Raw genomic sequence first — 23,619 nt, forward strand, 5'->3', positions numbered from 1 at the left:
TGCCCCTCTGGGGCGTCGCTCTGTTGCGTCCAGAGCCATTCTAGTGCATGAGGCAGAGGCCACAGAGCCATCCCCAGTGCCCGGGCCATCTTTGCTCCAATGGAGCCTTGCTGCGGGAAGAGAGAGACAGAGAGAAAGGAGAGGGGGAGGGGTGGAGAAGCAAATGGGCGCCTCTCCTGTGTTCTCCTCTGGTCGGGAATCGAACCTGGGACTCCTGCACGCCAGGCCGATGCTCTACCGCTAAGCCAACCGGCCAGGGCCTCTAGAGTGATTTTTGATGATGATATGATCCATTTATAGAAATGAGTTACAGAAGCAGTGGTTGTAAATATTTTTAAACTTTTTATCACACTACCCTACATGAAGTTCATATCATTCTATAATTCCATTAACAGTATGTGAAGTTGTCTCTTTCCTCATTCTCTAGAAACAGTTTCTATAATATTTTACAACATGAAGGCATCTGTATTATTGAATAATTTGTATTATTTTTACTATTTGTGAGGATAAACATTTTTTATACATTCATTGGCCATTTGTACTTTATTATGAACAGCTTGTACTTGTCACTTACCCATTTTTTTCTAATGAGATTTGTCTTCATACTCATATGTAAGCATTCTTCATAGTGAAGGACATAATTTCCTTTGCATACATGGTGGAAATATTTCCCTAGTTTATTGTTTTTGCTTAACGGTTAAAAATCTGATGTTATTATATTTTAAAAGTATTTATGTACTCACATTTATTTATCCATTCATGACATATGTTATGAGAGTATCTTTCAACACAAGAGCCATATTCATGTGTACTTTTTCTAGACATTTTAATTTTTTTATATCTAACTCATTAAATTTATTTGATTAGTGATCTAATTTTACTTTACTTTTTGCAAAATATTTTTTAAGGTAAAGTTGTTTCAATTTTATCATAAGGGTCACTTTTAAAGTTTCACTTACTGGTTCTGTAAAATATGTATTTACCTAAAGTGAAATAAAATGGAATCATTCAGATTTCTTATTCTTACCTTCCAAAATTTGCTGGAAGAAATTCAAGAAAAGCGTCATTCAGGTAGAGTTGGGTCAAGTTTAGAAGCTGTGTGAAACCATCAGGGAGTCTAGAAAAAAGTTAAAGGTTTAGTTACTGCATCAGTGTTGCCATAGAAACAGAACAAAAATATATATCTCTAAGGGAGAAACACAGGAATGTAATACATTTTCCAACTCTCTTTTGGTATTACAGTAATGGAAGAATTTATTGAGCATGTTGTTACAGCTTGAAAATTTTGCCTGCTATTAAAATAAATGGCATTTGCCCACCTCCACTCTGCTCTACTGTGCTGAGATTTATGTCACTGCCAAAGTCAGCAACATCATTCTCTATTGCTCTAACTTTATCCACACCAGCAAGATTTTTTAAATGGAAATATCAAGTTATATGCCTTGTTTTTAAATGATAAATTTAATGTTCTTTCTCAACAGAATAATACTCAGATATATCTCAGGCAAGGATCTACTTACTCTTTCACTTACTTAATCATTAAAACTTGTCTACAATTTGTTACAATGACTAAAGCTGCTCAATGTGAAAAGAAAGGAGGATTTTGTCCCCTTAACCAATAACTTCTTAAAAGTAGGCTCATCATATATGTCTGTTATAATTCAAGTTGATCTAATTCATGTTCACTGAAATTGGGCAAGTACATCAAAACAATAATAAAAAGAATCCTAAAGGCTTTAGGAGTTATTAAAAGAATTGAGGAAAATATCTCTTGAAGAAATTTTACCAGTTAGATAAAATAATTATTTTAAATATTTAAATCATTTTCACCGAAAAGATTTAACTCAAAGATTTTCCGGGACATTTTTTCCTAGAAGGATGTTGAAATTTTTTCCTATAATTAAATTGCTGTTTAAACATCTTAATGCCTTTATCTACAGTCTAGACAAGACTCTCTAGGCTGACACTCTAATTGAACTACATGGCCAGGGTATTGTGAACATTTTGACACTTTTAAAAATTGTATTTTGATATGGATGACTGATCACCATAAGACAATATCCCACTGTATGAATATATCACAATTCATTTTTTATTCACCCCTTAAAGAAAATTACAGTTGTTCCTAGTGTCTTGTTTTCTATGATACACATTTCTGTGAATATTTTTGAACATATATCCTTTTGTACAAGAGATTATTTAAGTTATATCCCTGGTTACATGACATTAATGCCTCTCAGAGACACCCTCACCTAATGACTAACAGGATTATAAACCAGCTTAGCTCCGTCAATGCATTTTACACTGTTTGCCAGACTTCCCCAGAGAGACTGACTAAGGTCTAATGGTCCACACTAACAAGAAGCTTGATAACACACCCTCTACAAGTATTTCCTGAGACCGTCTTCTAAATATACTGCTTGAATTTTTTTCTAAACATCTGCTGTTGAGGAATACAGACTAAACACAATTAACCTTTTAATATTAATTTGTAGGATACTTTATACATTTTAAGATCTTAATTATATATTGATAATTTTTGCTGTAAAGATCTTGTTCCACTTAGCATTTTGGAGTTGGATTGTTTGTGTATGGCTTCATAGAAGGTTATCATTAATTTGTTCTAAAAGAGACATAGGCTTCATGAAAGGAGAAAGGAGGCAGGAAAGGGTAAGTGTTTTCATAACACAGAGGTGAGAATTCACCTGGGATGGGTGACAAAGAGAAGATGAGTTTTACAGAAAACATATTATGCATGAGAGTATTAGGAGTTAAGATCTGAGAATATCTGTAGGAAACAGGGTGTAGAGAGTATTAAATATTTGACTCAAAAGTTTGAACTTTTTCCTGTAGGATTAAAAAAATATTTATGGGAAATCATTGTTTTTCTCTCTATTTTCCTTTGTTGTAATACATTAGAGCTCATATCCTTGTACTACGATAGTTTTTATGATAATGATAGAGATGTTTAGAGTTCAATTCACATTTAAATACTATCTTATTTTAATGTTCTTTTGGTTACCATATTCATTTGAAAGAAGAAATCACTTATGACATTTTTAAAAAGATTATTACATGTAAAATGAGAAAAATGTTAAAAGCTTTGAAGTAATAATTTACTTTAACATTGTACCTATTAATAAGTAACTAGGGTTTAAAATACTAATTTTCTAGTTATAGATTCAATTTGAATTACCCAGTTTCCCTTAGTCTACTTTTCTGCAAATATATGTACTACAGTGTGTCCGTAAAGTCATGGTGCACTTTTGACCGGTCACAGGAAAGCAATAAAAGACGATAAAAGTGTGAAGTCTGCACCAAATAAAAGGAAAACTCTCCCAGTTTCATACCTATTCAGTGCAGTTCTATGTAGGCTCATGCACAGATTTTTTAGGGCTCCTTAGGTAGCTATCCTGTATAGCCTCTACAGACTCATCACTGACTGATGGCCTACCAGAACAGGGTTTCTTCACCAAACTGCTGGTTTCCTTCAACTGCTTATCCCACCAAGTAATGTTATTCCTATCTGGTGGCACTTTGTTACAAACGCGCCGATATTCACATTGCATTTTGGTCATGGAGTCGAATTTAGTGAGCCACAGAACACATTGAACTTTCCTCTGTACTGTCCACATCTCGACTGGCATGGCCGTGGGCTGCTCTGCTGTATACACGGTGTTACGTCATTATCTGCACATGTGCACATGCTGCCGCATCATCCTACAGAAACTAGGAGGGTTTTCCTTTTATTTGGTGCAAATTTCACATTTCTATCATCTTTTGTTGCTTTCCTGTGACCGGTCAAAAGTGCACTATGACTTTACGGACACATTGTACTTTTTTGATCAAAAATATATTTAATTGCTGCTTCTCTGGCAAAACTTATACTGAAAGAAAATCTGGCTCTTACACTTCTTTGAAGATTTAAGAGCCGTCCACATTGTGCAGATGCCAATTGCAAAATTGGACTGCCAAAAATAAACTATATGAGAAAATAGAATATAAAGTAAGGTAATTTTTTTTCCTGCCTGGTTATAAACAAAGATGAATTGACATTTTATATTGAACCATTCTTTTTAAAAAATATAAAGTTAAAGAATATATTACTCAGCGTGTTTTATTTAACTGTGTACTTTTATTTCAATTCACTTTAACGAGAATTTATTGAACGGCTCCTCGGCACTTAGATTCAAAATTAATGTCTCGTTCCTTACTTTCCCCATAGAGAAATCTATTCTTAGATTTAGCAACATATTTATACCAATTATTCTTGTACAAATGTTGAGAATTTTCTATTCTTGAGCTAAATTATAAATTCTTTGAAGACAAGGAATTTTATAATCTCCTCAAATATCTGGTGTTTACATTGAAATATATTATTTGAAAAACACATAGACACAGTAGGGCTGCTAAAGAAGATGGTCAATTTTATTTATTTCTAATTTTATGGTTACAAATTTCTAGCTTCTTATGTAGACTGTGTGTGTGTGTCCCAATTTGTCAATATTACCATTTCCAGAGGAATATTCAAGGAGCAGCAAGAAAGCAGATAACCCCCAGTGATGAAGATGGCAAGCATGGGTTGCTTTATCTTTCTCCAAGCTAGTCAATGAAATCCAATATTTTATACTGAGTTAAAGGGCTCTCAATAATAAAATTATCTTACTATCCTAAAATAAATGCCAGTTTTCTACATTTGTCTGATTTATTAAAAAAATTCAAAGAATAAATGTTTTACATATATCTTGGTAAGTAATTCTCTCTATGCTAAAAAAAAAACTTTAATTTTATTAATTTTTAATGTAAAGGTTGCAATTAAATTATAGCAAAGAAAGGATAAGAGAACCAGACACCATATGGTTTAGTGGATGAGTACATGGGTATTGATGTAAAAAGACCTGAGTTTGAATCACAGTTTTTCCAATTTGTGATGACATTTGCAAAATTTTGAAAGACTCAGTTTTCTTATTTTTAAAATGGTGATGTTTACATTCGCTTCAGTGTTATTCTAATGATCAAATGATGGCTTGCCCCACAGTAAAAACTCAGTAAATGGGAGCAATTATAGAACTTTTACAAGGTGTAGTGTTGTTTTTATTCTGATATTTCAATATGTAATACTAATTTATATGTTTTTGTTAATACTATTGTTGGAATAGGCAAATTGAGATGGGCTGCTTGTTTCAACATTTTCTTTTCTAATTCCATTTACTTTAGAAGTTAAATAAAAATGTATTACAAGCACTGATCTCTGTTAGAATAGTTGGACCAAATTAAATTACAGGAATTAAATGTTGTGATTAAGAAGCTAATGTAAAATCTTTTACTCTGCTGGAAAGATACTTTACATCTAAATCTTTAAATTTAAACAACTTAAATATATAAAATTAATATAACAATATTACAGAAGGTTGTAACATAAAGAGAATAAATACTGCTCATAATTCCACCTTAACACAGCTATCATTACCAGTTCATGTATTTCTAATCTAATTTCCAATTAACTGTTTTAATATCAATGCACAACTGTATCATGAAATTTCCCTTTATTTTGTAATTATCTTTTAATTTTGTTGTATACCAGAGCAACCACACAATCTATCATTCAACCTAGGACATTTTTGAGAGCCAAAAGGGAGCTATTATCAATCATGATACATCAAAAGTTGTAAACTGGGATGACTTGAGTAAACAGAGCCTACATAATACTTGTACCCATAAAGTAAATGTGCTATAATTTATTTTTAATTTCCTTATTGTGAACATTAAGAATATTTCAAAAATTTTAAAATGTGTCATATAATTTAAACCAAAACCAAAATGCTTCTTCACAATTGGTGAAATATAGTAAAACACAGGACTGAAATACAATCTTCATATGTTTTGATCTTTAAAACAGTATCTGAATAAGATTTATCTACTTGTTAAGGTTGCTATGAAGTTGAAAGTAAAATAGTGTTTCTATTGTAAAAGCCTGAGAAATGACAGGTTCTCAATAAATGTTGTTCCATGTGTTTTTTTTTTTCACTGAGTAGTTGTTTTCAGTTGCATTGTGGTAATTTTCACCAATGTCTTGGTTAGGGTATTTAGACTATACTATACTATAAAGTTCACATCTAAAACTAGAACTAAGATGAAAACACTCAAAACTATAACTTTTGTATTCCAAAGTTTTGATGACTTACTTCTTTGTAGATTATTTGGGTCAAATAAAATGAACAGAACAGCATCACATTAAAACAATCAATGCAACACAAATCTTTTTTTTAAAAAAGAGAAAAAAATTAATAAATCTTTAGTCAAATTGATAAATTTTAAAAAAAGCAAAGAAAAAGAAAGAAGACACACATTATTGATACCCGAAATAGAAGAGAAAGTACCACTAGAAGACCCATGGATATTAAAAGGCTAATAATATTATAATAAATGAAATGTTAATAAATTTAAAAAGTTACATGAGATGTGCTATTTATTGAAAAGCACAAACTACCAATGCACAAAACACTCAAGAAAAAAAATAGAGTAATTGGAATAGCTCTATAGCTATTATGAAAATTAAATTTGTAATTAAAAACTTTCCCACAGAGAAACTTTCAAGCCCAGATTGAAAGCAATTTTTAATAATTGCTGCATTGGCAAATTCTACCAATATTTAAAGAAAAAATATTTTTGATTCTATAAAAACATTTCATAGAAAATAAAAAAGAACATATCGCAACAATTTTTATGAGGCCAGTTTTACCCTGATACCAAAATCAGACAAAGACATTACGAGAAAAGAATGTCCAGACTAATAAACTTCATGAACATAGATGAAAAATCCTTTACAAAATATTAATATAACCAAGAGTTCTTGGGTTGCCTCAGAAATGTGACTTTGTATCTAAGCTTTCTTTTGTTTTGTAAAATAATTCTGTTTTGCACTATAAAAATAAAGCTTTTTGGGAATGCAAGCAGCTCTTAGAGGAAAAGCCTGCAGAGAGACCTCCTGATCCCATCAAAAAAATATCATAACCAAGTAGAATTTATACCTGGAAAAGAAAGTTAAATGACATTCAAAAACCAATCTGTGTAATTCAACATATCATTAAATTGAAAAAGAGAAATCATATAATTGTGTCAATAGATGCTTTAAAAAAAACTGAAATAACTCAGCATCGAGTGGCAATAAAGAGTCTCAGCAAACCAGGTATCAAGATGTGCTGGACAGGTTCTAAGGTAGCACCCATGACCTTTACTTCTTGATGTTCATGCCCTTGTATAATTGTCTTGTTTTGAGTGTGGTAGGTCTTGTGACTTGCTTCTGATTAACAAAATGCAGTGAATATGAGGAGATGTCACTCCCATAACTGCAAATTATATGACTCTACCCTACTGGGAGATTCACTCTATTCAGCTATTGGCCTTGAAGAAACAAGCTGCTAAATTGTGAATTGCCTATGGAGAGAGTCACATGGCTGGGAACTGTACCAGCTTCTAGGATTCCAAAGTGGCCTTCAACTGACAGCCAGCAAGAAGCTGGAGCTCTCATTTTATAACAACAAGCACAGAAATTCTGCCAATAACCTGAGTGAGCTTGAAAGTGAATTCTTCTTCAGTTGAGCCTCCAGATGAGAGAGAACTCATCTGACTAATGCCTTGACTACAGCCTGATGAAACTCTGAAGCAGGGAATTCAGCTAAACCATGGCCAGATTCCCAACCCACAGAGACAAAGAGATAATAAATATGTGTTGTTTAGATCCACTAAGCTTCTAGCAATTTCTTATGCAGCATTAGAAAATGAACACAGAATTTGATATCTGGAATTGGGATTCCGTTATAATAAATGCCTAACCATGTGGAGTAAGTATCTTTGGAACCTGGCAGTAGTCAGACTGAAAAATTGTTGAAAAGCATCACGGAGAAAGCTTAGATTTCCTTGAATAGAATGAAAAGTAGAAATCTGAACTTTGAGGATCTAGCTGAGGAGGGTTTAGAAAGAAGTAAGAAACTGATTTTTGAAAATTTCCTCTACCTAATGAAAGACATGTTTGAAAAAACAAGTAACAGTCACGCAGAATGGTGAAAGTCTGAATGCTTTCCCCTAAGTCTGGAAACAAGGTAATGATGTTTCTTTCACCTCCTTTATTCAACACTGCACAGGGCATCCTAGCCAGTACAATAAAGTAAGAAAAATAAATAAATAAAGGCATGCGGATAGAAAAGAATAAAACTGTCTTCATTCATGGGTTACATGTCAGTCTATCTAAGAAATCATCTCAAACTTACATCTACTAGAACTAATAAGTGAATATAGTGAGGTTGCAGGACATAGGTTTATATTAAAAAGTCAATTATGTTTCTATAGAGCAATAATAGACAATTGAATGATAAAAAATTATTTGCCATTTCACAAAAAACATAAAATACTTGCAATAAAATGAATAAAACATGTACATGATTTATAGAATAAAATCTATAAAATATCAATAAAATGAATTTTAAAGTCCTAAATATAGAGATGAAATATTCTAATGCATAGGGAAACTCAATATTTCCAAGATAATAATTCTGTCCAAATTGACTGATAGATGTAATGTATTCCATATCGAAATTCCAGAAGTAGTTTGTTTTATTTCTGTAGACACTGTCAAGCTGATTATAAAATTTGTATGAAAAACTTAAGGGCACAGAATATCCCAAATATTTCCATAAAAAGGAACAAACTTGAAGCATTCATATTCCCTGATTGTATGAAAACTATAAACCTTTAGTAATTAAGAGTGTATTGAATTGATGTAAGAAAATGGCATATAGATTAATGTACAAAGCAGAGAATTCAGAAATGGAACCAAACACATATGTTCAACTGATTTACTCAGGTGATTTTACCAAGAAAGAATAATCTCAACAAATGATACTGAAACAATTGGAAACCATATGACCCTTATACTTTGTCCATATTTAAAATTCAGCTTTAAATGAATCAGAGACCTAACTGTAAAAGCTCAACTCTAAAAGTTCCAGAGGAAAACATACGAGGAATTTTTATAACTATGAATTTAGCAAAGAATCCTAAAATAAAAATAAGAAGCATAAGCCATTAAAAATTATATAACTAGGACTTTTTCAAAACTAAAAACTTCTCTTTGAGAGTCACTATCTAGAAAATGGAAAGATAAGTCATAGAATAGGAGCGATTATTTGCAAACAAATATCTGATAAAGGACTTTTAGCAGAATATAAAAATATTCTAATAAATCAATCATAAAAACATGTTTATATAAATGAACAAAAGATCTGGACTTTACTTAAGAAGTAATACAGATTGTAAATAAATAAGTACATGGAAAGATGCTACTTGAACATTAAAAATGTGAGGTAAAGCTACTATGAGATACTGCCATGAGATACCACACCTACTAGACTGGCTAAATAGAAATAAGAAAAAAAACTTCATAATACCAAATTCTGAGCATAATGAAAACACTAATAAATTGCTGGCATAAATATCTCCCTCTAAACTTCAATCTCCTTCACTTACATTCTATTTCATTCCTATTTTCATCTATAGCCTCTTCTCATGATCCATAGAGAAACCATCTTAATTACTCCTTATCCTCAACTTAATTAGTGAAGGTCCCCCTTCAAATTTTCTTTGATAAACTTTGTTTGGTCTTCTAAAACAACTTCATTCATTAAATGACTTTCCAATGGGCTTCAGTTTCTCCAACATCATGTGGACAAAATACTGAGGAAGTTTTCTCAAATCCTACTTTCAATTTTGTAGAATTAAAAGGCCTGTCTTACTCTGAAACTCATTACCTGCATCTCAATTTCACTCGTTTGTCTCAACCTCCTCCAAATATTACTACTAGTGTCAACAGCTTTTCTAGATTTTAAGTCCTCTTCCATTGTTAAGTGACTTTAACATTGAGGTTCGTGGCTCATCCAATTCATTCACTAATCTATTTGATTAACAGTACACTATCACTATTACACTAATTTGCCAACTTGTCACACGCTCGGTCTCATTTTCCCATGGTATTTCTCTAATAAAAAAACATGAACTACAAATACCCTATGTCTAATCACAGTTTCTTGGACTTTCATCAGACCCTTGATGCTAATTTTTCATTATCATCATAACTAATAACCATTTCCTTAGTTTCAGTGCTCTTCAATGGAATGTTGCCTGAGAACTACAGAATAATGACGATACTGTTTGCTTCAAAATAATGCCATCTTGCAACAATTAGGCCTTCATTGTTACTCAGCATTGCTTTTAATCATCTTTTGTTGAACTATTATGATTTGAATATTTTTCCCATAATTTATTGAATTGAATTTCAAGTGCAGCATTTAAAATGCACTTATTATGTAAATTTCTTTTATTTTTGCACATTATTCGATTGGAAATATAAGATAAATAAAATAAAATCAGTCATACTTACTTAGAAATGGGATTGACACTGGCTTCAATAATTGTTAAACACTTACAGCACTTTATGTTTTCTGGGAATTCTTGTACACCTAAAATGCAAAACAAACAAACAAACAAAAAAACATGAAAATATTCCAGTAAAAATTCTCTGAGCTATAATTCTAATATTAAAAACAATTAATTAAATATACAGTATATAACTATTATTATTATGATTTATATAAAAATAGCCAATGTTACATATTTGTACATCATATATACATATATACATACATTTTAATAATCAAATTTGCATGTTAAATATTTTATGATAGTAATAATTAGAAATTGGATATAAAATTGAAGACAGTTATATATTTGGTGTAAGATAGATCTTGTGTCCATACATTTCTAAAGAAATCAAAATAGTTTGGGTATATTTGGTTATTATCATGCCACTCTTGGAGAAAAGGGAAATCAGTATATATAAGAATACAGAAGATAAAATTTTTGCTCCCTTCTTTTTATAAGATGGGGAAGATTGAGCATATACACCTGAAAAATACCTGAGAAAAAAATCACAAAACAAATAGATATTCCCAAACTAATATTGGGCTGTAACAAATCTTATGCAATTTTTTTCTTTTCTGGCATGGAGTGCAGTTCTGCCTCTGCCTGAAAGGTGAGGAGGTGAGCAGCCCTTCCTGGTCCTCTCTGGAGACTCTGAGGGAGCCAGCCTACATGATTGCCCTTCACAAACGGTACATCTGCTGCCACAGCTGTGCTGTTGGCTAGGTGACAGGAAAACACAAGTGTTTCTTACTGCGAATCAGTAAGCCACAGAGCCTCATCCTCAGTATGAGTCAGGAATAAAAGATGTGGAGGATCTTTCAATTAATTGATACAAATGAATCAAATATAGTAGCCCCTGCAAAAGTTAAATGAGAAAACAGCTCTATGAAGCCATTCCGATAAGTCTGCCATAGTACTTAACTCTTCATTTTTGAAACTGTTATTAAGGATATAAAAAATTTTCATGAAATACTAGTCCTGCTAATTACATCATATTTGACAGAAGGATGAGAAGCATTTTGTGGCAGGATTTAGTTGAACTTTTTGATGATGGACACTTAAGAATGAAAACCCGTCACTTGTCTATATTCAGTTGACCTGGACCATTGTGGCCACAGGACCTGGAAGCCCAGTGAAGCAGCAGGAGGGTAGCCACACCAACACAGGTCATTTATTCAAGAGTATGGGACATTTCTCATACCATTCTTCCTTATGTGAAAGTTCATTAGAAACTAGGCTGTTCTAAAATTATTGCTAAAGTATTTTGCCTTCTTCTTAATAAGAACCCAAGGAGTTTTAGAAGCTCCACTGTGTATGAATTGAAAGAGAAAGAACAATTCTCCTTTTTGCAAAGCTGTAACACCTAGAGGTGCCCTTATTAACTAGACAATAATAATTGCAAAAAAGTCAGTAAGCTAATCCTTAAATTATCCTCATCATTTTTTCTGAGTATTTATATTTATTTTGGATATCTGCAACCAAGAAGGGTGTAAAGCATCTTCTTCTCTTACTTTACTACTTTCTATTCAGTAACCAATCTGGACTTAACACACACTGGTGTGCCTGATGACATCTGTCCACACTGCCTTAGAATGCTATTTCCTGAAATTATGTATCAACCGAGGTATGAAAGCAGAAGCAAATAAAACACAATATTAAAGAAAAGACTGTGTCTCCTTATTTTCTACTGAAAATGGAATTTCTTGCTATGTTAAAAATGCCACTACATTAAAATTGCATTATGTTGTTCACAGTTTAAACTTAAAATTTTTCAGAGAAGAGTTTATTTATTGGATTAAGATGGAATCCCTACTTTATCACTCATGGGTTGAGTAACTTTGACAAGTCCTAGTTTCTTGTTCTAAAGAGTAGTGATTATATAAATGGTTTCATCACATAGTTGCAGTGAGGATTGAAAGAGATAAATCAAATAAAACAATTGGCAGAAATGGCTGCATAAATGTTATCTAGAATCACTAGAAATGAATGGAAGCAGAGGGTATCAGTCAAAAAGAAACTAACAACCAGGTCAATACGAGCTGGCTCAAGGTGTAAATTGGTAAAATTCACCTCCTTATGAAAACAGAGCAAAGAGGTAGGAATTAGTGTGCTGCAAGAATATCCCAATGTCTAATCAATATAGAAGCTGACATAAATGATCTTGCAGATGGGGAGTAAGTTAAAAAAATATATGTATGAATATGCATATTACATATATTTATATGTTATAAATATATAACGAGTTTATCCTGAGCAATATTTATCCAACCCTAGTATTTTTGCTAGGGTTCTTATAGCTATCTTAATTTGTTTATGAAGGTTGGAACACTTTTGAAAAAATAGGTGCTGAGGAAACATTACCATACATACTAATATATAGGACTTAGAATTTAGCAAAAGTTCTTAGAGCATAACCTCAACTTGAAGTACAATCTAACTATGGAGAAGGAGAATAGTGTAGTAGTTAACAGCGCAGTTTGAAAGAGTGACTATATTATAACTTAACTAGCCACGTAATCTTAGGCAGACATTATAATATTTGAGTGTCACTCATTTCTTGCCTAATTTAAAGATGTGTTCTGAGTAATAGAAAGTATTAATGTAAAGCACTTAGCATTATGTCTAGCACTTAATAAGTACTTAATAAATAATAGATAAAATTCATGTATTAATAAGAGGAAAGGTAACTTAGACTTCTCTTTGCCAGTGTATAAAGTAATTTAATTCATTTAATAATCTTGTGAGGAAAGTGTATTAGGCAATATTATTTTTATTTTATGGATGAAAAACCACACATTCACAAGAAATTTTAAAAGAATTAGGTGACTTTTTAAATAATTAATGAAGGTTTACAGATGGAAATACATATATGTGGGATTTAATTATTTTTTTAACATCATACATCTTGTTCCTCTTTGCTCCATTGTTATTTCATATTAAATTTATGTTAGATTTTACTGTAGAATCCACATTTTTATTAACCAATCTTTGAAACTGATCTGTCTGGTTCTTTGAAACATAGTCTTTAATGAATAAAAAAAGGTTTTATATATGTATATATATATATATGTATTCTTAAATTATATATTAATTACACACATACATATACTTTAAAAAAACTTTGTATTGATTTTCAAGTTCATTTATTCAAAAACAGAGATAATTTTATCTTATTTTAACAATATATCTTATTTCAATCATTTTTACTTGTCATTACTGTAGAGAAAAAGATCAAACATTCGTAGACCATCAAATTCAAGTTTGAATCCCTATTTTTTAGGACATGACATAGACTTTCCAGTACAAGTCCCTAAGAGCATCACAAGTTCAATTCTTTTAAGAATCCCTGGAGATTCAAGCTCATTACATTTAGACTAGATTCAAACCCTGGCTAAACAAACAATAAAAATGGTACTCTAAAATGATTCCACAGAAAGTACTGTGTTTTTATAGGCAAAGTATTATAAATATTTAACTTAAGAAATGGACAACTTCCCTTTTCACACATAGAAGATGACATTAAAAATGTTTACCACATGAATTAAAACACCATGGTAATATTTTCCCAATATATTTACTTCAGTAACTGTTTTGAATATGTACACAGAAATACTGTAAAATGAAAAATAACATTTCTGTATTCTGAATGTAAAGCATCTTAGAAACAAAGCTTATAATGTACTGGAATTATTTATAATTGCATTAATAAAATATTAATATCTTGAAGAAGAAAAAACATAACAGACTACTTTATCTAATTGTTTTCTTTGCTATTCCCCCTTCTTTTAAAAATAAAATTAGGTGGAAAACATCCCTCTTCAATGTTCAATTATTCAAGAACTACTTTACTTTGTGGGGTTTTCATCTTGTTCTCTCTCTCGCTGCCTACGTTTGACCATTTCCCTTCTGTGTGGAAGAAGGGAAAGGGAAGAATTCTGAAATCAATTCAATATGCATCCTTCCTTCCTAACGTGGGATAACTTGAAAGACTTTTGTTAGATTTAGATATTAGTACATTCTGTTAATTGTTTTCACTTGGACTACCCTGCTTATTACTAATACAGATAAACAAGTCTTGACAGAGATTTTACATTAGTAATTAATATACTGCTCAACTTTAAGTATAAAAAAGTTGATGTAAAAATAAAAACCAACACTAAAGTGTCATTTAAAATCTTATTAGGCTTTAAGTTGGTTTTATCTAATTAAAGTGTAAAAAAAATTTTCCCCAATGCAACAGGTAAATGTGGAAACTAAACGTACCAAATAATTTTGTCATTATAAATATAGATGCCAAAAATGACAATAGCAACACTGATTCCTATGATGATAAATAAAAAATCCTTAAAAGGCAAACCTAAATGAAAGATATTTTTATAATCTACAATATATGTTGTCATTTAATTTTGTTTTCTGAATATACAATTTAATGTGTTATAATTTTTACCCGTCTCCATCCACTCTCTCATCTACACCTTGAGTTTAAATATCATCCATATAAATACATTTAAATTCTATCATCTGCATGAAAATTTACTCAACTGTTTAAGTACGTATGACTCTTCTTAATGCTTAATATTTGACATTGTATTCTGTATGAAATTAAATAAGACAGAAAAAATGAGAGATAATATGTAATTATAAATTGAGGAATCACTACTTTGTTATATGGCTCTCTTATTTTTGAGTACCTAACTTTAATTAAAAAGTTCCTAAAAGGGAAGTCATTCATACACTCAACAAATATTTAGTACAGTTCCTACCCTGTGATAGAAACTGTAATAAACATTGAAAATACAGTGTGAAATAGAGATATGATCTCTTTATTTGTGGAATTTATATTGTAGCAGAGGAATGCATATAATACATAAAGTTAAATAGTATTTTCCCAATGAGGCATGCTATAAAAAAAGGTAATTAAAGTAAAATAAAGATGGATCAGAAATGCCTGAAAATTTCAACTTTAGGGTAGTTAGGGTAAGCCTCATTGTGAAGAAGGTAAGAGATATAGGGATACCGGTGTCTGCATGTTTGAGGGTAGAAAGTAAGAGAATTTCAGACAGAAAGAATAAATAGTGAAAATGTTATAAAACTTAAGTATGCCCAGTGTAGACTGAGGAGAAGTCCTAGAGTCATTTTGTGAACAGACAAGAGGAGATGGCTATTTAGTAGAGAGATTGGCTTCAGAGAGAAACAGGGGTATTTCATCTGTACTAATAGGAGGAATCAGAGAATATGGGTGCAGATGCTTGTATATGGGTAGATATTATGGTAACAGTCTGTGGATGCTATCTCTATTCTCAGTTAAGTGGATCAATAGCCCTGAAGATGATACAGGAGATGTGGAAAGTAGGTAAAGAGAGGAAAACATGTAAAATAGTCATCAGGAGACAAAAATCAAAGGATAAAAGAAATTGGGAAGCATTTAAGGCTGTACTTTGGTATTGCATTCATGAACTTAAAGTGATAATCAGTGTGATTGAGGGTTATTTTCCCAGATACTTCAGCAGTAGGTAGAGACCACTCTACCTACTTTAGCCAGGATTGTAATTTTACATGAGAGAAAAGCAAAGGTGTCAAGGGGGGGGGCAGTGTCATTTGATGATTGACCATGCAATATTAAGTCATACAAAAAAGGCAGAGAAAACATCAAGAATGGAAGACTTTCTGAGAAGGTGGTGGTATTAATAAATCGGTGGTTCTCGTGGGGTTAAAAGATGGTTGGAGAGATATGGAATCAGAAAGCGAGATTTGTCAGCTGACATTTAATTTCTTGATATTCTTGACATTATCTGGATCAAATCTAAGAAAACAATGGTAACTCAGCAAGTGCTTGTTAAATTGCAACTAATTATATTTTTGCATCAGTTCCTCAAAGGAATGAACTAAAACACTCTACAAACATGAAAACATTTGATTTTATTCCAAAGGCTTTAGTTTCAAATTACCTTTTCTAAGCTGAAAATGATAACTCTTTCCATGCAAACATAAAAGACTTCCTACAAATACCAAATTTTGATTGATTTAGAGTTCTCTTAAATGCATTAAAATTTAAGTTTATTATTTATATATTTTTATATAAATTATATACATGATAATAGTTATATAAAATGCATTTTGAAATGCTCATTTTCTGAATTACACAGATAATTTCATCACCTCAAATAGTTAATTCTGTGATTAAAATGAAATATACTGGAAAAAATCTTAATTTTCCATTTTGTATAAATGGAAGGATAATATATTTATGAGATTTTAATATGGTATTTTTATTGTGATACCAATTTATATTAACATATTTTTAATTTTGAGAAGGCAAGCAATTATATTGTGTATCTAAAATGTTGATGTAGATTTAGGAGTCAAAAGTATGAATTTATTGAAAAAATATGGAAAACCTAAATAGACCCATATGCAGGGAGAAAATAGAAACAACTATCAAACACCTCCTGGAAAATAGAAGTCCAGGACTAGATGGCTACACTAGTGAATTCTACCAATTATTCAAAGATGATTTGGTACCTATGTATCTCAAACTCTTCCAAAACATTTAAGAAGAAGCAATACTCTCTAACACATTTAAGAGAAGCAATACTCTTCATACCAAAATCTCACAAGGACAACACACACACACACAAAAGAGAACTACAGACCAATATCCTAATGAATACAGATGCAAAAATCCTAACAAAATACTAAAAAATCAAGTACAATAACTGATTAAAAAAATAATACATCATGATCAAATGGGATTCATTCCAGGAGCACAAGATGGTTCAACATATGTAAATTGATCAACGTAATACACCACATCAACAAAACAAAAACAAAAACCATATGATCCTATCAATAGATGCAAAAAAGGCATTTGATAAGATATATCATCCCTTCATGCTTGAAACACTCAATAAAATCAGAATAGAAGAAAAGAAGCTCAACATAATAAAGGCTATATATGACAAATCATCTGCTAATATCACACTAAATGGTGAAAAAAATGAAGGCTTCTCCTCTAAAATCAGGAACCAGAAAAGGCTGCCCACTCTCTTCACTTTTATTCAACATAGTTCTGGAAGTCTTAGCCAGAGCAATCAGGCAAGGGAAAGAAATATAAGTCATCCATATTGGGAAAGAAGAAGTAAAGATATTACTTGCTGCAGATTACATGATCCTGTATATAGAAAACACCAAAGACCACCAAAAAACCCCAAACAAACAACTACTAGAAACAATAAACCAATACAGTAAAGTTGCAGGATACAATATCAATACTCAAAAGTCTATTGCTACCCTATATGTCAACGATAAAACTTCAAAATATAAACTCAAAAATATAATTCCTTTTACAATTGCAGCAACAACAACAAAATAAAATACCTGGGAATAAACTTAACATAGTATATGAAAGATCTATATACTGAAAACTATAATACATTATTGAAAGAAACTGAAAAAGACACATTGAAATGGAAAAATATTCCATTTTTGTGGATTGGAAGAACCAACATAGTTAAATGGTGATATTACTTAAAGCAATATACAAATTAATGCAATCTCCATCAAAATCCCAATGTCATTTTTTAAAGAAATAGAACAAAAATATCACCAGGTTCGTACAGCACCATAAAAAACTGTGAACAGCCAAAGCAATCGTGAGGAAAAAGAAAAGGAACAGAGGTATCACACAATGAAAAAAAAAAAGCCTCTTCTGCCCTGGCCGGTTGGCTCAGCGGTAGAGCGTTGGCCTAGCGTGCGGAGGACCCGGGTTCGATTCCCGGCCAGGGCACACAGGAGAAGCGCCCATTTGCTTCTCCACCCCTCCGCCGCGCTTTCCTCTCTGTCTCTCTCTTCCCCTCCCGCAGCCAGGGCTCCATTGGAGCGAGGATGGCCCGGGCGCTGGGGATGGCTCTGTGGCTTCTGCCCCGGGCGCTAGAGTGGCTCTGGTCGCAACATGGCGATGCCCAGGATGGGCAGAGCATTGCCCCCTGGTGGGCAGAGCGTCGCCCCATGGTGGGCGTGCCGGGTGGGTCCCGGTCAGGCGCATGCGGGAGTCTGTCTGACTTTCTCTCCCTGTTTCCAGCTTCAGAAAAATGAAAAAAAAAAAAGAAAGCCTCTTCAACATATGGTGCTGGGAAAATTGGAAAGGCACACACAAAAAATTAAACTTGAATATAGTTTGTTCCCCTGCATAAATATTAATTCAAAATAGATCAAAGACCTAAATATAAGATCTGAAACAATAAGTCACATAGAAGCAAACAGGTACTAAGTTCATGAATGTCAGCCATAGAGAACAATTTATGAATTTGACCCTAAAGGCAAGGGAAGTAAAGGCAAAAATAAATAAATGGAACTATAGCAAACTAAAAAGCTTCTGTACAGCTAAAGGAACTGAAAACAAAACAAATAGGTGGCCAACTAAATGGGAGATGATATTTGCAAACAGCTCCGATAAGGGGTTAATATCCAATATATATAAAGAACTCACAAAACTCAGCAACAAACAATTCAATTAAAAAATGGGGAGAGAACATGAACAGACACTTCTCCCAAGAAGACATAAAAATGGCCAAAAGATATATGAAAAGATGCTCATCTTCACTAGTATTTGAGAAATGCTAATCAAAACTACAATAAGATACCAACCAGCTCTCACCAGTAAGAGTGGCTATTATCAACAAGACAGGTAATAACAAGTGTTGGAGAGGCTGTGGAGAATAAGGAACCCTCATTCACTGCTGGTGAGAATGCAAGTTAGTACAACCATATGGAAGAAAGGATGGCGGTTCTCTAAAAAATTAAGAATAGAATTACCATATGATCCAGCAATCCTTCTACTGGGTATCTACCCCCAAAACTCGAAAACATTGGTACATAAAGACCTATGCACTCCCATGTTCATTGAAACATTATTCACAGTGGCCAAGACATTCAAATAACCAGTGTCCCCTGATAGAGGATTAGATAAAGAAGATGTGGTACATATATATACAATGGAATACTACTCAGCCATAGGAAATGATGACATAGTGACATTTAGGACAACATGGATGGACCTTGAGAACATATTACTGAATGAAATAAGTAAATCAGAAAAAGCTAAGAACTGTATGATTTTACCGTAAGTGTGATATAAATTAGAGACTCATGGACATAGATAAGAGTGAAGTGGTTATCAGGGGGAAAGGGATGTGGGGGTGGGGGGAATGAAGTAACGAGGGAAAAATATAGTGACAGAAAATGATTTGACTTTGGGTGATGGGTATACAACATAATCAATAGTTCAAATGCTATAAAAATGTTTACCTGAAACCTATGTACTCTTATTAATCAATGTCACCTTGTTAAACAGAATTTTCTAAAAAAAAAAAAAAAATTTCCAGAACCTTTGAAACCATAAAAAAAAACAAGAAAAAAAATATTGTAAAAATTTTGCTTTATTTTATTACACGACTATTTTATAATGTGACTTATTATTTCCTTTTGACTAATGAAGAAACTTAAGGTCAGAGGCTGATCAGGCTTGAAACCAGGTTAACCTTATTCCATACACTATCAGTTTTTAACTATATTAGCTGCCTCAACCAAGTCAAGGATTTAATCTACTTTCAGGTATAAATTTTAGCTAATCAAGACTGGCAATGCAACATTTATAACAAAGCACTTCATATTGCATTTGTTTCCTACATACTCTGCAGGAATTAAATTTACTCCTAGGTACTTTATTATTTTTTTGGTTGCAATAGTGAAGGGGATTGTTTCCCAAAACAAATACCACAGCATTCTACAACACTTGAGTTTAATGCATGCTCAAGGTTGACACTGTACCCTTCTTTTTTTTCTTTTTAAATTTTTTATTGATTTCAATTTATTGTGCTTACATATATTCAAATGTCTGACCAAATATATCTCCCTCCCCCCACCCCCATGTTCCCTTTTTTTTTGTGTGTGTATTTTTCTGAAGTTGGAAACGGGGAGGCAGTCAGACTCCTGCATGCGCCCCACCGGGATCCACCTAGCATGCTCACCAGGGGGCGATGCTCTGCCCATCTGGGGCATTGCTCTGTTGCAACCAGAGCCATTCTAACATCTGAGGTGGAGGCCATGGAGCCATCCTCAGCGCCCAGGCCAACTTTGCTCCAATGGAGCCTTGGCTGCGGGAGGGGAAGAGAGAGACAAGAGAGGAAGGATAGGGGGAGGAGTGGAGAAGCAGATGGGCGCTTCTCCTGTGTGCCCTGACCAGGAATCAAACCTGGGACTCCTGCACGCCAGGCCGACGCTCTACCACTGAGCCAATCAGCCAGGGCCTGTTCCCTTTGATACCCCCTTTGTCTCCCTCCTCCCAACACCCTCCCTATTTCCCTTCAGAATTTGTTGTCCTGCTCCCTATAATGCTGTGTTATGTATATATAATTTCACTAATCTCTTTCCCTCCTCTGATCCCATCTTCTCCTCCCCGTTCCCTCTGACTGTTTTCCCTCTGGTCCCTTTGATCCCACATCTACCTCTATTCCGTTCTTCAATTCACGTTGTTCATTAACTTCTTCATATGAGTGAGGTCATATGATTTTTTTTTTCTTGAATGCCTGGCTTATTTTACTTAGCATAATAGTCTCCAAGTCCAACCATGTTGTCACAAAAGGTAAGATTTCCTTCTTTTTCATGGCCATGTAGTATTCCATTGTGTATATGTACCACCATTTTTTTTTGTGGTATTTTTCTGAAGCTAGAACAGGGAGAGACAGTCAGACAGACTCCCGCATGCGCTCGATCGGGATCCCCCCAGCACGCCCACCAGGGGGTGACACTCTGCCCACCAGGGGGCGATGCTCTGCCCCTCCGGGGTGTTGCTCTGTTGCAACCAGAGTCACTCTAGCACCTGGGGCAGAGGCCAAGGAGCCATCCCCAGCCCCCGGGCCATCTTTGCTCCAGTGGAGCCTTGGCTGCGGGAGGGGAAGAGAGAGACAGAGAGGAAGGAGAGGGGGAGGGGTGGAGAAGCAGATGGGCGCTTCTTCTGTGTGCCCTGGCTGGAATCGAACCTGGGACTTCTGCACGCCAGGCCGACGCTCTACCACTGAGCCAACCGGCCAGGGCCTTGTACCACCACTTTTTAATCCGCGTATCCACTGATGGACAATTGGGCTGTTTCCAGATCTTGGCTATTGTAAACAATGCTGAAATAAACATGGGGTGCATTTCATCTTTTGAATCAGTGATTTGGTATTCTTAGGATATATTCCTAAAAGTAGGATAAGTGTTTCAAAGGGCAGTTCCATTTTTGAGGAATATTCATACTGTTTTCCACAGTGGCTGCACCGGTCTGCATTCTCACCAGCAGTGCAGGAGGGTTCCCTTTTCCCCACATCCTCTCCAGCACTTATTCTGTGTTGTTTTGTTAATGAGCGTCATTCTGACAGGTGTGAAGTGGTATCTCATTGTGGTTTTAATTCGCATTTCTCTAATGATTAGTGACGTTCAACATTTTTCATATGCTTATTGGCCATCTGTATGTCCTCTTTGGAGAACTGTCTATTCAGTTCTTTTGCCCATTTTTTAATTAAAAATGGGTTGTTTACTTTCCTGGTGTTGAGTTTTAGAAGTTCTTTATAAATTTTGGTTATTAACCCCTTATCAGACGTATTTGCAAATATGTTCTCCCATTGTGTGGTTTGTCTTTTTATTTTGTTCATATTATCTTTAGCTGTGCAAAAGCATTTTAGCTTGATATAGTCCCATTTGTTCATCCTGTCCTTTATTTCACTTGCCTGTGGAGATAAATCAGCAAATATATTGCTGCGAGAGATGTTAGAGAGCTTACTGCCTATGTTTTCTTACAAGATGATTATGGTTTCATGACTTACATTTAAATCTTTTAACCATTTTGAGTTTATTTTTATGTATGGTGTAAGTCGGTGGTCTAGTTTCATTTTTTTGCAGGTAGCTGTCCAATTTTCCAACACCATTTGTTATTCCATTATATACTCTTACCTCCTTTGTCAAATATCAATTGTCAATATAGGTGTGGCTTTATTTCTGGGTTCTCTGTTCTGTTCCATTGATCTATATGCCTGTTCTTATGCCAGTACCAAGCAGTTTTGAGTACAATGGCCTTGGAGTATAACTTGATGTCAGGAAGTGTGATACCTCCTATTTTATTCTTCCTTTTTAAGATTGCTGAGGCTATTTGTGTTCTTTTTTGGTTCCATACAAATTTTTGGAATATGTGTTCTATATCTTTGAAGTATGCCATTGGTATTTTAATAAGGATTGCATTAAATTTATAGATTGTTTTGGGTAATATAGACATTTTTATGATCTTTATTCTTCCTATTTATGAACATGGTATATACTTCCATTTTTTTGTATCTTCCTTGGTTTCTTTTATCAGTGTTTTATAATTTTTCGAGTACAAGTCTTTATCCTCCTTGGTTAAATTTACTCCTAGGTACTTTATTTTTTTTTGGTTGCAATAGTGAAGAGGATTGTTTCCTTAATTTCTCTTTCAGACAGTTCATTTTTGGTGTATAAACATGCCACTGATTTCTAAATATTAATTTTATATCCTGCCACTTTGCTGAATTCATTTATCAGGTTCAGTAGTTTTTTGACTGGGACTTCAGGGTTTTCTATGTACAGTATCATGTCATCAGCCAATAATGATAGTTTTACTTCTTCTTTTCTAATTTGGATGCCTTTAATTTCTTCTTCTTATCTGATTGCTGTGGTTAGGATTTCCAGGACTATGATAAATAAGAGTGGTGAAAGGGGGCACCCCTGCCTTGTTCCTGATCTTAAGGGGATTGCTTTTAATTTTTGCCCATTGATTATGATGTTGGCTGTGGGTTTGTCATAGATGGCCTTTATCATGTTGAGCTATGTTTCCAGTATTCCCACTTTGCTGATGGTTTTGATTATAAATGGGTGCTGGATTTTATCAAATGCTTTTTCTGCATCTACTGATATTATCATGTGGTTTTTCTCCTTCCTTTTGTTAATGTGATGAATCACATTGATTGTTTTGTGAATATTGTACTTGCCTTGCCTCCCCAGAATAAATCACATTTGATTATGATATATAATTTTTTTCATGTATTGCTGGATCAGTTTGCTAATATTTCGTTGAGAATTTTAGCATCTAAGTTC

The 23,619-nt window shown here is 33.5% G+C and overlaps 1 protein-coding gene across 3 annotated transcripts in view; it reads right to left on the reverse strand.

Annotated features, from left to right (window-relative positions):
* LRRC7 (leucine rich repeat containing 7) overlaps positions 1 to 23,619 on the reverse strand; it is a 598,371-nt gene that overhangs the window by 266,244 nt on the left and 308,508 nt on the right. For all 3 annotated transcript variants that reach the window (XM_066268909.1, XM_066268907.1, XM_066268908.1), the window contains 2 exons: positions 10,436 to 10,514; positions 1,028 to 1,117 (listed from right to left, as the gene is read on the reverse strand). In XM_066268909.1, coding sequence (XP_066125006.1) covers positions 1,028 to 1,117; positions 10,436 to 10,514 — 169 coding nt within the window. The remainder of the gene's footprint in view (positions 1 to 1,027; positions 1,118 to 10,435; positions 10,515 to 23,619) is intronic.

This window comes from Saccopteryx bilineata, chromosome 3, assembly GCF_036850765.1.
Source record: "Saccopteryx bilineata isolate mSacBil1 chromosome 3, mSacBil1_pri_phased_curated, whole genome shotgun sequence".
NCBI lineage: Eukaryota > Metazoa > Chordata > Mammalia > Chiroptera > Emballonuridae > Saccopteryx > Saccopteryx bilineata.